The sequence below is a fragment of the Typopeltis vanoorti genome, chromosome 20, assembly GCF_054136105.1.
Source record: "Typopeltis vanoorti isolate ZY-2024b chromosome 20, IOZ_Tvanoo_1.0, whole genome shotgun sequence".
Classification (NCBI taxonomy): Eukaryota; Metazoa; Arthropoda; class Arachnida; order Uropygi; family Thelyphonidae; genus Typopeltis; species Typopeltis vanoorti.
In genome coordinates this window covers 58,116,363-58,130,184 of record NC_143568.1, presented here as the reverse complement: position 1 = coordinate 58,130,184, position 13,822 = coordinate 58,116,363, and the positions used below count along the sequence as shown (strand labels likewise).

General features: G+C 36.5%; 1 protein-coding gene across 1 annotated transcript in view; it reads left to right on the top strand.

The window, feature by feature from the left end:
• The window catches only part of Polr1E (RNA polymerase I subunit E), a 145,576-nt gene that overhangs the window by 62,950 nt on the left and 68,804 nt on the right, over nucleotides 1–13,822 (top strand). Inside the window, exon 7 of the mRNA XM_090410465.1 lies at nucleotides 37–132. Within this exon, the coding sequence (XP_090266591.1) occupies nucleotides 37–132 (96 nt within the window). The remainder of the gene's footprint in view (nucleotides 1–36; nucleotides 133–13,822) is intronic.

Below are 13,822 nucleotides of genomic sequence, written 5' to 3'. Positions count from 1 at the left end.
TATCTATAATTTTGAATTTATGAATTTTACTTTTAGAACTTTCAAGAATATCTGCTGATGAATCATCAGATGTTATTCCACCACAGAATAAAAATGCAACTTTACCAAAGGAGGTCTACAAACTAGAAAACAGTATCCTTTTTATTGCATTCCATTCCATTATTTAGGCACAGGAATTGTTTGATTACATCCATATCAAAATTATTTTTTGCTTTTTTTAGAAATGCAAAAAAATTTATTTGGTCCTTTGAAATCTGAAAGCAGTAATTTAAATTGATAATTGCATTATTAGGGATTTCACAGATTCCTTACAAATGCTTTAGAGAAGTTTTAGGAGCCCAGTCTCAAATGTTTGAGCAAAATTGTAAGCACAGTGGATTTAGGATTTATATATGGTTAAGAGTTGGTTGGGCATAAAATAGCATCTTGAACAAAAGTTTTTTGGATGCTGAGAAAGCTGTTGATGTGTTGGTGTCAATAAAGACTGGAGGTGAATAGTCCAAGAAGAGAGAGAGAGATTATCTTCTCTGGTAATTTATATATTACTTAAGGCAAGGGAATGTGAGCTGAGATTTCTTTCATAAGAGAAAAGGCAAGACCAAGTTTTGGTGGCATTGAACATGACCAGATTGTCCTCTTCCCATTGAAGGATACTATGTAGATCAATGTTTAAGCCACTAGCTGTAGATCTTGAAGCTTGGGATATCTGCACACTGCATGGTTTTTTCAAATGAGTAGGATGATGAGGAGGGGAGTACTATCATCTGCAAAATCATGGATAGGATTAGTGGTGATTGAGAGTAAGTCAATTATGTGAATGAGAAAGAGGGTAGGTAATAGGACAGAGCACTGAGGTACTCCTGCATTAGTTATGAAGCTCAAAGAGAGGGTGCCATCAACCATGACATGCAGTGAATGACCACAGAGGATGGCAATTTATTAGCAGACCTTGATGCCAGACATGATCAAAGGTTCTAGAAATGTTGATAGAGACAGAATAAGTTTCTCCTAACCATGCTATTGCACATATCCAGTGGTGTGAATATGTGCAATTCCATGGTTAGGAGAAACTTGTGCTGTCTAAGAGGTCAGTTATGGATCTTGAATGGCAGAATTCATGCTGATAGTTGCTCATTAATTGGTTGGCCTCTGAGTAGTGGAAAAGTTAGCTATTGATGTCTTTCTCCATTATTTTGGAGAGGACTGAGGTGATGACAATCGATCAGTAGTTTGCTGGTAGACTTCTATCTCCCTTTTTTTGGAATAGACAGGATGTGTGATTGCTTCTGCATTTTGGTATGAGTACCAGCTGTGTATAATAGATTCTAGAGAAAATGCAGGATAGGTGTTAGCTCTAGGACACAGTGTTTGAGAATAAATGCCATCGGGACCAGGAGACATATTAGTATCTTTTTCAGGAATATGTGTAGGTAGATGAATGACTTGTGTTAGGTCATTGCTTATGCCAAAGATTTCTCTTCCAGCATGGTTGGTGGTGTTGGAAAGGGGGAAGCCAGTTGGGATTATGGCATTGATATCACTATTTGGATAGCTAGATTGCAGGTAGTAGAGTTTCACATTCTTCTGACTGTGAAGAGGTCTGAGTAGTTATGCGTAATTTGGTGAACACTAATTGCAGCAGATGTTAGATTGCAAGATATCGCAAGGAAACCTTGAGCCAGAGAAAGTCAAAATTAGGGAATTCTAAATTAGCCATTCTCTGGCATGCAGTGCTTGATCTCACAAAAGCACGAGTCAATAGTAGGAGTCTGGTCTGGATAACTATAAGTGATGGTGAATGCACTCGTGTTGGTTTTAATGCCACAGATGTTAGTGAAGTAGATGTGAAAATGAGTTTTTAATGAGAATATTCTGTCATAGTTTGTATGTAGTGATTGTGTAATATTTTTGTATTCTTATTTTTTTATTATATATATGAATATATTGTGTAAAACGTGATTTATTGCTACGATTGCTGCTGCTATGTAAACTATGGCTTCTATAATTTTATTATTCATTAACTTTTACTTTATCTTTTTCCTTTCATGTACTTAGTTAATCTTATTTCCCTTTCTGTACCTTTAGTATTCTTTCCTTATGCCAGAGATCTCTAGAAATTTATTTATTTATTACTAGCTGCACCACTAAAGTTCTCCAAATGGCATAAGAAAATATTTATACTTCCAGTAAAGATCCTCCTCTATAATTATATACAGTCGTGACTAACTCTTTGCTCAAAATTCGTACCAAATTCCAATCTCCCCCCGCTCACAGGATCATTTTTTTTGAGAACAGTACAGTTGTGAAAAAGATCAGATGGCACTCCTTTTAAATATAACAAACATGTTTATTTATACTAAAACAGTAATACAAAGTATGCACTAAAAGGATACTACTTCCCTTTCCTCTCTAAGCTAAGCACCTTAGAAAAAAACATCATATAGGACAAATTCTTAGGCATGCAACAAAATATGACGTAAATTATCAAACAATTAAATTAGATAACTATTAACTATCAGCCCATTTACAGTTTAGGGATTACCATGCTTTGATTAACTATAACCTCCAATTCCATCCTTCACATAAAATATAACACTCTTTAAGCAAATTATTTCTCATAACATTATATTTCTTAATTCTATAATCTTGTCAGTTCTTCTGAAACAGTTTTTTACAATACAATATAAGTCAAAAATTTCATTAATATCTTTTACAATTACTTTAAAAACAGCTTCTTTCTATGTGAACAAGTTTTCAATCTACTGTATATAGCAGTTCTATAAATTCAGTCTTTCTAAACAGTCCTTCACATCATTAATAAAAAAAAAAGGTTTGCAACAAAATTAAACTCCTCCATAGGTACAGTGCGCTTGGTTGTATTTCCTTTGCAGACTTTTTCTGGATTCCTCTCTATGTTAGGGCTTGGTCTATCATTTTAGAGGTTTCATGGACACCGTGTTCTCCTCTGGAATGGCTTGCGGGGCTGGAGCGCGATCTTCCGGCGTTGTAGGCACTGGGACGTAAGGTCTGACGGTCAAGGTTTTGTCATCCTGGTCCTGGGCCGCTATTCGCTCTGCAAAGTTTCGCCACCAGTTACCCTCCATGACCTCATCTGGATCTGACGTAGTCCATGGATCGACTCCCTCCTCTTTTTCTCCTGGTGTCAACTCTGCCGATGCTTGATAGTCAATTATATGATCCTTTTATTTAGCATCTCATGGGACCCTGCGCGAAGATTTTGGACCCCAGATATTCTCGCGCAAACTTTGAAATAAGGTCTGAGAGCCCCCGTACCTTTCACGTGCAAACTCTTATCCTTCTAGAAAGCGCAGACTTCTAGATCTCCCTGAAGTGCACGTTTAATCCTTTTTACAGCATACCGTAACAGTTTCTGATGTATACCGCCCTCTTTTGCTATTGACCTTGAAGGTGGTATCGGACTGCTTTGGTTACAATAGGTTTTTTTCACCCAATACCAAGTGATAACATCAAATACATTCCCGAATTCTAAAGTATTGTCCCCGAACTTCTATTTTAAGATATCGGTTTACTCTATTTTAGCATGTTTAATTCCTCTGGGTCTCTATACATGAGCTTTTGGTATTACTTACATAGATAAATTATAACATATTTCTGATTTCTAGGGCATTTTCCCTTGAACTACATATTCATATATATCTTCTGTTCACACAGTATCATACTAATTTTTCTGGGCTAACTTATATGGGCTGTTAGTATTATTTACATATAAAATTGACAAGTTTACTTTTTTGTGAATTTTGGATGTGACTCCTGTAAAAGTTGATGCAATAAAATTTTGGAAAAATTATGATGCTGCATCAAATTTTACAATTGGTTGTGTTGTGTATTTTTTATTGGAATTAGTTTATGAGGGATATTCTTTTTTGTTTCAGTGTCACTGTCATTGTAAGGTTCATGATTAGTATACTTGTGGTTAGATGGAGGGATAGAGTGCGGATTTGCATTGAGAGGAGATTCTCTGGACATGATATCCATACAGAAAGTGATCAGTCTCCCTACCATGGAGCCTTAACATGGCCTTGACAATGTCTCCTGCATACCACTACTTGTACTCTCTCCAGGCACGAGAATGTGGAAGCTTCCTGACTCATTAGTGATAGATTCGGGAACCATGCACTTGCTGGCAGCTGGCCTGCAGCACCACTGTTTTAATTGATGTAATCTCAAAATGGAAGAGGTTATGGATATCTAAGTGTGTGTGTGTGTGGCATGGCCTTGAAGGATATCACTTCCATTGCACAGAGAAAGGAAGGGGGTACAGAAACCAGAATCCTTGCTCTGGGGCCCAAACATGGTATATGTCACTTCACACTCCTAATAAACTCATGCTATTCTTGATTGGCTAAGCGAATTCCACTTAGTCACCAACAGGCCTGCTGTAGGTTTGAATCCTACTATGGGGTAATGTTTTTTTTTTTTTCAAGCCTTCAGGTGCTAGATAAGTTTAATCACCAAGTATCTGCTCTCACATATACTGCAGATATAATGACTACTGAGAACATCACATGAATGTATGAGATATATATAAACAAGATTAATTTATAATAAAAATCAAATTAGAGAAAATAACTAATCATTATCAAGGGTCAAAGCTGTACAACTGAGAGGAGACTGCCACATAGCCTTTAAAGGATGCGGACAACTGACCAGAGCTTCTGAACTAATGTCCAATCCTCACCTTTTCGTGGTGCACCCTGTTAAGTATCTACCTGGATACTGAATGAACGACGACGGGCTGGCAATTTGGGATTTAACTGACCAAATTGTATTCTTCTTGGCTTGAACCAAAATAAAAAATGATGATACAACATGACAAAATTTCATGCCGGCTGGGGAGTCGCCTGGTTAAACAAGGCCCCCATTGTTTTCACCAGAGCAAACAGCAAAACGTCAGCTACTGGAAAAAATCTGAAAACACACCCCAACTCAACATCACCAGAGTAAAGATTGGTACTATCAACACAAGAAGCCTGAACGGCAAAGAAATGGAGCTAGCTGAGGAATTAGATAAGAACCAGATCGACATAACAGGGGTGACCGAAACAAAAAAAAAGACAAAAACTGGTGAGATCTTTCTGAACAATAAATACAAAATGTTATATTCAGGCAATGACAATCAAGGAAAAGAAAGGAGTAGCCATAGTATTCAACATTAAATATGAGGCTAATCTTCTTGAATAGCAGGCAGTTTCAAGTAGAGTGATGTGGGCAGATATCAGAATGTGGAACTGGACAATGAGACTTACTTGTGCCTATGGTCCCACAGAAGGTTCTACTGAGGTAGAAGTGGAGGAATTTTTTAAAAAGCAAAGCTAATAATAATAATGGCAAATACCTGTTGGATTTCTGGTCAGGACATGAAGTGGTTATTACTAACACCGTGTTCCAACATAAAAATGTTCACAAATTCACATGGAGAGAAGAGGCAAGAAATAAGAAAAGTCTCATTGACTATGTTATTGTCGATAGTGATGTTTTTTCCCTGCTGCAGGATACCAGAGTGTACAGAGGATTTGAAATTGGAAGTGATCACTATTTAGTCTTCAGCAGGATAAAATTGATTTTCATTTTGAAAAGGAGAACATTTAAGAAAGTTTTAAAGCGAGTAAAAGTTGGTCAGCTCTCAGATGTGAACTGTAGACTAAAATACACAAAGATTATTGAAGAAAAATGAAAAATGTTCGAGAACAGGAACCAAACCTTGGAGATTCAGTGGCAAGCCTTGAAGAAAACATTGATTGATTCAGCCAGAGAGGCATGTGGTGAGGTTGTCTGCAAGGATAGAAAAATTAGAACTCCATGGTGGATACAGGAAGTTAAAGAGGCAGTGAAGGAAAAGAAGAAAGCATTTCAAAAGTTCCTGGCAAATAAGTCAGCTTGAGCTCTTAGAAAATACAGAGACAAATGTAAGAAAGCTAAACACTGTGTAAAACTAGCTAAACAAAAGTCATGGGAAGACTTTCATAAGAACATAGAAAATAAATATCAAGAGGGTGGTAAGATATTCTGGAGGTTGATGAAGAAGCTCAGAAATGGAGGAAAAAGTGACATGAGAGTGAAAAGGTGACATGAAAACTGGAGAAAAAAGATCTCCTTGAAGTATGGAGTAATTACTTTGAAAAACTGCTAAATTAAACAAGCAGTGATGACAGCATAGTGTAAAAAACACTGACCAGGCATGCAGTCCGGAATACATATCCATACTTGAAGTAGAAAAAGCCATCAAAGGCTTGAAATGTGGAAAGGCAGCAGGAATATTGTTATTAGACCAGAAATGCTTAAGTATGGTTGTATAAAAGTCTTACAGTGGCTGCACTTCATATTTCAGAAGGCTTAGACAGAAGCGATGAATTCCCGATGATTGGAGTAGAGCTCTCATAGTATACATATATATATAAAAAGGAAATAAAACTGATTGTGAGAATTACAGAGGTATTTCTTTGCTGAGTGTTCCTGGTAAGATATGTGCAAGTATACTTGAGAAACAGTTGAGAAGAATTGTGGAAGAAAGTTTGGTGAAAAACAAGCTGGATTCAGGCCAAATAGAGGCTGTCAGGATTAGATCTTCACTGTATGAAAATAGTGGAGAAATCATAGGAATATAACAAAGATCTGTATTTAAGTTTTGTCGATCTGGAAAAGGCATATGACAAGGTGCCAAGAGAGAAGCTATTCAATACGCTACAGTTATATGGTTTCAATGGGGCATTATATCAAGCAGTACTTAGTCTTTATTTGAGTTGTAAGTCAGCAGTTAGAATTGAAAGAAGTACAGGAAGCTGTTTTACTACTAAATCTGAAGTGAGACAAGGTTGTACATTATCCCCTCTGTTATTCATTATCTATATGGATCACGTTATGAAGGAAAGTGGTATTAAACATGATATCAAAATTGGAAATGTTAATGTCAGCTCTTTGCTTTATGCAGACGATGTTATACTTCTGAATAAATCCGCTACGAGTTTGCAAGATTCCCTTACTAAATTGAATAAATGTTGTTTTTCAATTTAATAGTAAAGGAAAGCTTTAATAGATATGGTATGAACGTCAGCAATAAAAAGACAAAGACAATGAAAATAGGCAGAATCGTTGAAAATGTCAACTGTGTTCTGAACGGAGAACCTGTGGAACAAGTAAAACATTTCAGCTACCTAGGCATGATTTTAGTGAAGATGGTAATTTAAATATGGAAATAGACAACAGAGTCAACAAATCTGGTATGGTAGGAAGTCAATTGAATAAATTCTAATGGAACAAGAGAGAGAAATTAGTCATTACACTAAATTAGCTATATACAAGACGGTGTTCAAACCAATTTTCACTTATGGATCTGTGAGCTGGGTCAGAAGTAAAACGCTAGACTAAAGATTAGAGACTGCAGATAAGAGAGTCCTGAGAAAGAATAGGGGCACGAACAGATGGCATCAATGGCAGTATAATATTAAAAACGAGGATATTTGGAAAGAACTTGATATTGTCAGCATGCAGGAATGCGTTAACAGAGCTAATCTTAGGTGGTATGGTCACTTAAACAGAATGGGCGAGGAAAGATTAGCAAAACAAGTGTTCTCTGCCAGGTTGGCAGCAAATCGACCCAGAGGAAGACCAAGATATAGGTGGATTGATACGGTACAAAATGCTTTAGACGATAGAAATATAAGATCTGATAATGTTGGAGTCTTGACAAGTAACAGACTGATTTGGAGGAAAATTGTAGATAGGAAATTAATAATGATGTAATTTTTTTCATGTAGTACTATCATATCCTGTACACCCCTTGAGGGTACATGGCAGGAATTTGATGATGACTCCTTTCATTTTGAATCCTTATGTCAACATCTCTAGTTGCTCCTCCATCTGCAGATAAAACATTGCTGAGATATATAAAACGTGAAACAGTTTTCAATATTTCCATTTTCAATTGTACTTGGTGCCTTGTTGTTCACATTGATTCTCATTTCTTTTGTTTTGTTTGTATTTATTTTCAAACCTACCTTCAGTGTTTCTTCTTGTAATATGGTTAATTTGTTTTGGATATCTGCATGTCTGTGAGCAATCAGACATACATCATCTGCATAGTCTAGCTAAATCGGTGTTTCCCAAATTTTTCCAACAACTGAACACGTTGGTTAGAGTAGAGTATCATCGGTCTTATATTCAATGTAAAACTAAGTTCACACTATTGCTGAAGCAGGCTGTATTGCATCACAAAAATGCGACAGCACATGCTGCAGGCATGCCGGACCGCATCGCATTGACCTTGCTTTTGACTACACGATACCTTAGATACCTTCATACTTCACTCATGCTCAGAGGTGTCGACAACCGTGGGCAACTGTTCATCCAGCGGCTGAGTCGAGGCCAGCACATGCTGGCCTTAATAGCACTATCCACAAAATGAAGAGTGCCTGATTTTCAAATATGTTTGAGCTTGTCACTACATATAAAACTATTCCAAGCTCATATTAATTTTGATAATTTTTTCACGGAACACTTATTCACTTTCCATGGAACACAGTTTGGGAAACCATGGACTAGATCACCCAAATTTTTATTTATTTTCCATGATATTCCTTTGTCATGTTTCATTGCTGTCTGTTCTTGAACTTGATCTAGCACTAGTATAAATAATAAGGGTGATAGCAGACATCCTTGTTGCACTCCAAATACAGTTTGACAGATATCCTTCCTGTATGAGGTTTATTATCTTCTGTGGCCTTCCTTTGTTTTGAAGTGCATTCCACACACAATCTCTTGCAATGGAACCAAAGGGTTTTTCATAATCCACAAACAGCAGATATTAATGATAGTTAAATTCACCCCTACTGTTCGATTATTATTCTTAAGGTGTTAATGTTGTCTATACATGATCTATTTGGCCTAAAATCAGACTGCTCTCTTCTCATGCCCTCATCTAAAATAGATTAATATTTAAATTTGCTAATGATCCATAGCAGGTTTATGCCCCTCCAATTATTACAGTTTCCTAAATCTCCTTGCTTTGGTATTTTTACTATTATTCCTGTATTCCAGTCCTTAGGGAACATCTCTTTTTTCCCAGATATCTTGGAATAGTGGATAGAGCATATCTCTGATTGTTGTCATGTCAGATTTTAGAGCCTCTGCCGGGATACCATCATGTCCTGCCGCTTTCCCATTTTTCATTTCTTTAATAGCTTTTTCTATCTCTAATTTAAATGGTGCACTGGAATCAATTCACCTACTCCTTTTTTTTATTTCTGTTTGTATTCTATCACTGCTATTGTTCAAGATTTGATTAAAATGTTGTCTCCACCTTTTTAATTGTTCTTTTGTTGACACTAGAATTTTTCCATTGAGATCCTTCACTGGGACATTCTTTCACATGGCTTCTCCAGAAAGTCTTCTTATAATACTGTGTAACTCTACTATTATACTTGTAGCACCCTCGATGCCAGTTCTTCAAACCATTGCTGTTTATCTTTTCTGTCACTTCTCTTAACCTCTTTATTTAAAATCTTATATTTGTCTTTGAGTTCATTTTCCTTTTATTTGCGCATAATTTCAACTTTATTTTTTTCCTTTCATCCACTAGTCTGCAAGTTTCCATTGATAACAAATTTTCTTTCTTTTAGCATATCCTAAAACATGTTCTGCTATATCATTAAGGACTTTTTTTTACCTTTTTCCATTTATCCTCTATATCATCATTCCTTATATCCTCTCTTCCTTCAAAATTACTGTCTATATTTTCCCTTAACTTTTTTTTAAACTCATTGCAGACATCATTTTGTAATTTAGAAATATGAAATTTCTGTCTATTAAATGTTTTCCACTGATGGAAGATTGATCCACCTATTACTAAGCTATATTTGCCACACAGCTCACCATTTACATTTATCTCTCACAAACCATGCTTGCCCATTCCATTTTCCAGCCCCTCATTATTTGTACCACCTTTAGCATTGATATTGCCCATGAGAAGCATGCTCTCGTTACTGTGTGTCATCATCAAGGTTTTATCAAGCCGACTGTAAACTTTTCTTTTTCTTCAAATGATGCATTCTCAGTTGGGGCATAGCACTAAACAACTCTTAGTCTTTCAAATTTAGTTTTAAGATTAACTATTACTATTCGTTCTGAAATTGATATCCACCCAATCATTGCTTGACTAAATCTTTTGCTCATGAGGATGTCCATGTTATACAACATGGACTGATATACAACAACAAGTCAATGTTGTTGTATATCAGTTATGTTAGGCATCCCTGAATAAAGAAACACATTCCCATTGTGAAAATTTATTCTACAAGTACCATTCCATCTTATTTTTCTAATCCCCAATAATTCAATTTTATATCTTTCCATCTCCTTTCTTAGTTGTGCTAGTTTTCCTGTTTGATAGAGTGTTTTAACATTCCATTGGCCAATTCGTGTACTAATTAGTCAATACCAAGGAGTCTTTCTGATTTTTGCATTTATTCAACAAGCATGTTTTTTCTTTCCTTTTCAAAATCCAGTATTGATTGTGTTTTTCAAATTATATATGATCCTCTCTGAGATCCGAATATTCCCCTACTATTTTAAAATCAGCAATATAAAAGAAATGAAAACAAACATTAAAAGTAGTAATTTCACAAATCAGTTAAGTTGGTGCACAACATATTGAAAAAACTGGGTGCCTGATTCAGATAAAAAGGTAGCCAGTTTCAACATGGATGGTTAACCATATCGTTAGTGATGTTCTGTGTCAGCCTGATTTGCATAGCATTTCTACTCATCTGTTGTGGCTGTGAATTTGAATTCCATGGCATGGCATGGATTTCTAAATGTCTTAAGACATTCGAAGTTTTATTGCCCAGTGTGAGATCACTGCTATCCCCCTTTTTTTTTTTATGCCTAAAATTGCCTTGATAAAATACTTTGCTTGGTCTCTAAAGTAGTTTTCTTCTCAATTATCTATTGCCAATACTGAGTAATGTATGCATGTAATTATCTTCTTCATCTTCTTGTGCCTTATCCCATTTGGGGTCAGCCTTCTTACATGACGTGACCTTATGCACAAGACCTCAACATCAGGCTCTGTGAGCCTGATATTGCTAGGGGAAAGTATTTTTTTTTTGTCTGTAGCAGTGTGTTCACAGAGCTGGTTTGCCTGTTCTGAGGGATGAAAAACCCAAGTTTTCAGGAGAAAAAACCCTCCGCCTTCATATGAGACTGGCTAACTCATCTTTAAAAAGAGACCAGATAAAGGTTCCTAACATCATGGACTGGAATCAAACCCAGATCTTTCCGACCAAGGGCTTCATCTATACGGACTGCGCTGCAGAGGCTCTAATGTATGTACATAATTACGAGGGTGGGCTGAAAAGTTCTTGGCCTCAACCATAGATGGCAACACTATGAGCAAGATTTTTTTTTTTTTTTCCTAAGTTGGTACATCTGTCATAAGTATCCATGTGAAATTGCAAGTCATTCTATTTAGTTTGTTTTATACAGCTGTCTGAAGCAAAAGTGTTGTCTACATCCCTTGAAATGGATAAAATTGAGTATCGTGCAGTTATAAAATTCTTTGTAAAAGAAGGTTTAACACAAAAAATTCACTAGACGTTTATGGGCGCTCTTCTCCTTTGTTTTTGACAATTAAGAAATGGGCTGCCGAGTTTCAGTGCAGCCGTACCAGCCTTGAAAATGATCCACGTGAAGGATGTCCAAAAACTGTAACAACACCAGAAATCATTGATCAAGTGCATGATATGGTATCGAATGACCGTCGAGTCAGAGTGCATGAAATTGCTGAGACTATAGGCATTTCAAAAGAATGCGTAGGATATATTTTGCATGAAGAATTGCAAATGAAAAAGCTTTACACAAGACTGGTGCTGCACTTGCTCACAGCAGATCAAAAATGCACTCACATGAAAATCTCTGAACAGTGTTTGGAGCGTTTTAACACGAATAAAAGTGATTTTGTGCATCGATTTATTACTATGGAAGAGACTTGGATTCACCATTACACAGCAGAATACAAACAGCAGTCAAAACAGTGTACAGAAGCCGGTTGTTCAGTGCCAAAGAAGACAGAGTCGGTTCCATCAGCAGGAAAGGTCATGGCATTTTGCTTATTAATTATCTTGAAAGGGGTAAAACAATAACTGGGGAATATTATTCTGATCTTTTAACCAGACTAGAGGAAATAATTCATTATAAAAGATCCAGTTTGCAGAAGAAAAAATCATCTTTCATCAGGACAATGCACCTGCCCACAAAGGTGTTTTGGCAATGGGAAAATTAAGGGCTCTGCACTATGAATTGTTGGAACATCCACCTTATTTCCCAGATTTGGCTATCTCTTCCTCGCTGGTCAGCATTTTTCTTTGAATCAAGAGGTGAATGCAGCTATGGAGGGGTATTTTGCTGATCTTACTGAGAATCACTACAGGGATGGGATAATGGCGCTAGAATAAATGTATTAGTCTTAAGGGAGATTATGTTGAAAAATAAAAATAATTTTGAAATTATAAATTTGTTTTTTCATTGTTAGGCTGAGAACTTTTTGAACTGTAATTAGAACATCATCATACTAACATACATCCAATTCAGCGGCATAGCGTTTATTTACAATATTATGTTGCTGATAACAGAAACATAATTTGACTACTCAATCACTCAATGTAATAGGTTCTGCTTATATAGCAGAATAGCAGGCTACTGATGCTTGCAATGGAAATTAAACACCTTTGTGAAAATGGGTGTGGAGTGAATAACAGATCCATAAGCCTTATTACCTGCTTCCATACTGAGTCCGGTATTTTTAATTGAAACTTAGGGCACCATCCCAAATATGAGAGTAGTATTTAATAGTTGAGCAGATTTGTGATTTATATAGGGATAATAGCTGTTTGAAGGTAAAGTAATGTCATGATCTAAAGAGAAATCCTAACTTTTTTGGATACTGAGGAGACAGTAGAGAAGCTTGATCTTAATCCTAATAAAAGAAATATCTCATCTTGTCTATAGATTTGGGTGTTGTTAAAAGTAAGACTGGAAGAAAGAGGTCGATGCTCTAGCATTAGTTTTATAGTGAAGATAAGGAACCATCATGTGAGTAGTATGCATACTACTCATGAGTACTATGCATCCAGTCAGAAGGCTGGTAACCCAGTTGCAGAATTCACAGGACAGACAAAATGATGGGAGCTTACCTACTAGACCTTTTTGCCAGACCCAATTAAAAGCCTTGAAGATATTGTACAACCACTTGATATTTGCCAGACCTTTCCATGCTATTTACCCAGAAATGGTGACAAGCAGATATCCTGTTGAATTGACAGTAGCAAATCCATATTGGTTGAGTGTCTTCAAGCAGCATAAGAGTTGGGTGTTGGTGGCTCTCCATCATTCCAGAGAGGGATGAGATCAGAAAAATGGGGAAGTAGTTTGGTGGTTTGTATTTGTCACCCTTCTTGGGAATCAGTTGCACATATGCTAATTTGAAGGATAGATATGCTATTCAACTAAAAGACCTTCAGAACAGTTGAATGCCATTAGGACAAGGAGACTTTCTGGTATCTAATGCCAGCCTGATTGGCTGAGTGGACAGCATGCCCACTCTCCAACTAACATGTCAGGGTTCTAATCCCACCACCGTGGGCATGGTATATGTAAAAGCCTGCTCTGGGCAAGCTTGTATAGCTCCCTTGAGTTTATAAAGGTTATCTTTAAAAAAAAAAAAAAAAAAAAAAATGGACGAGATTTTTCTGATCTGTTTGTAGCAAAAGGTTGGGAGAGGGGGCATTGA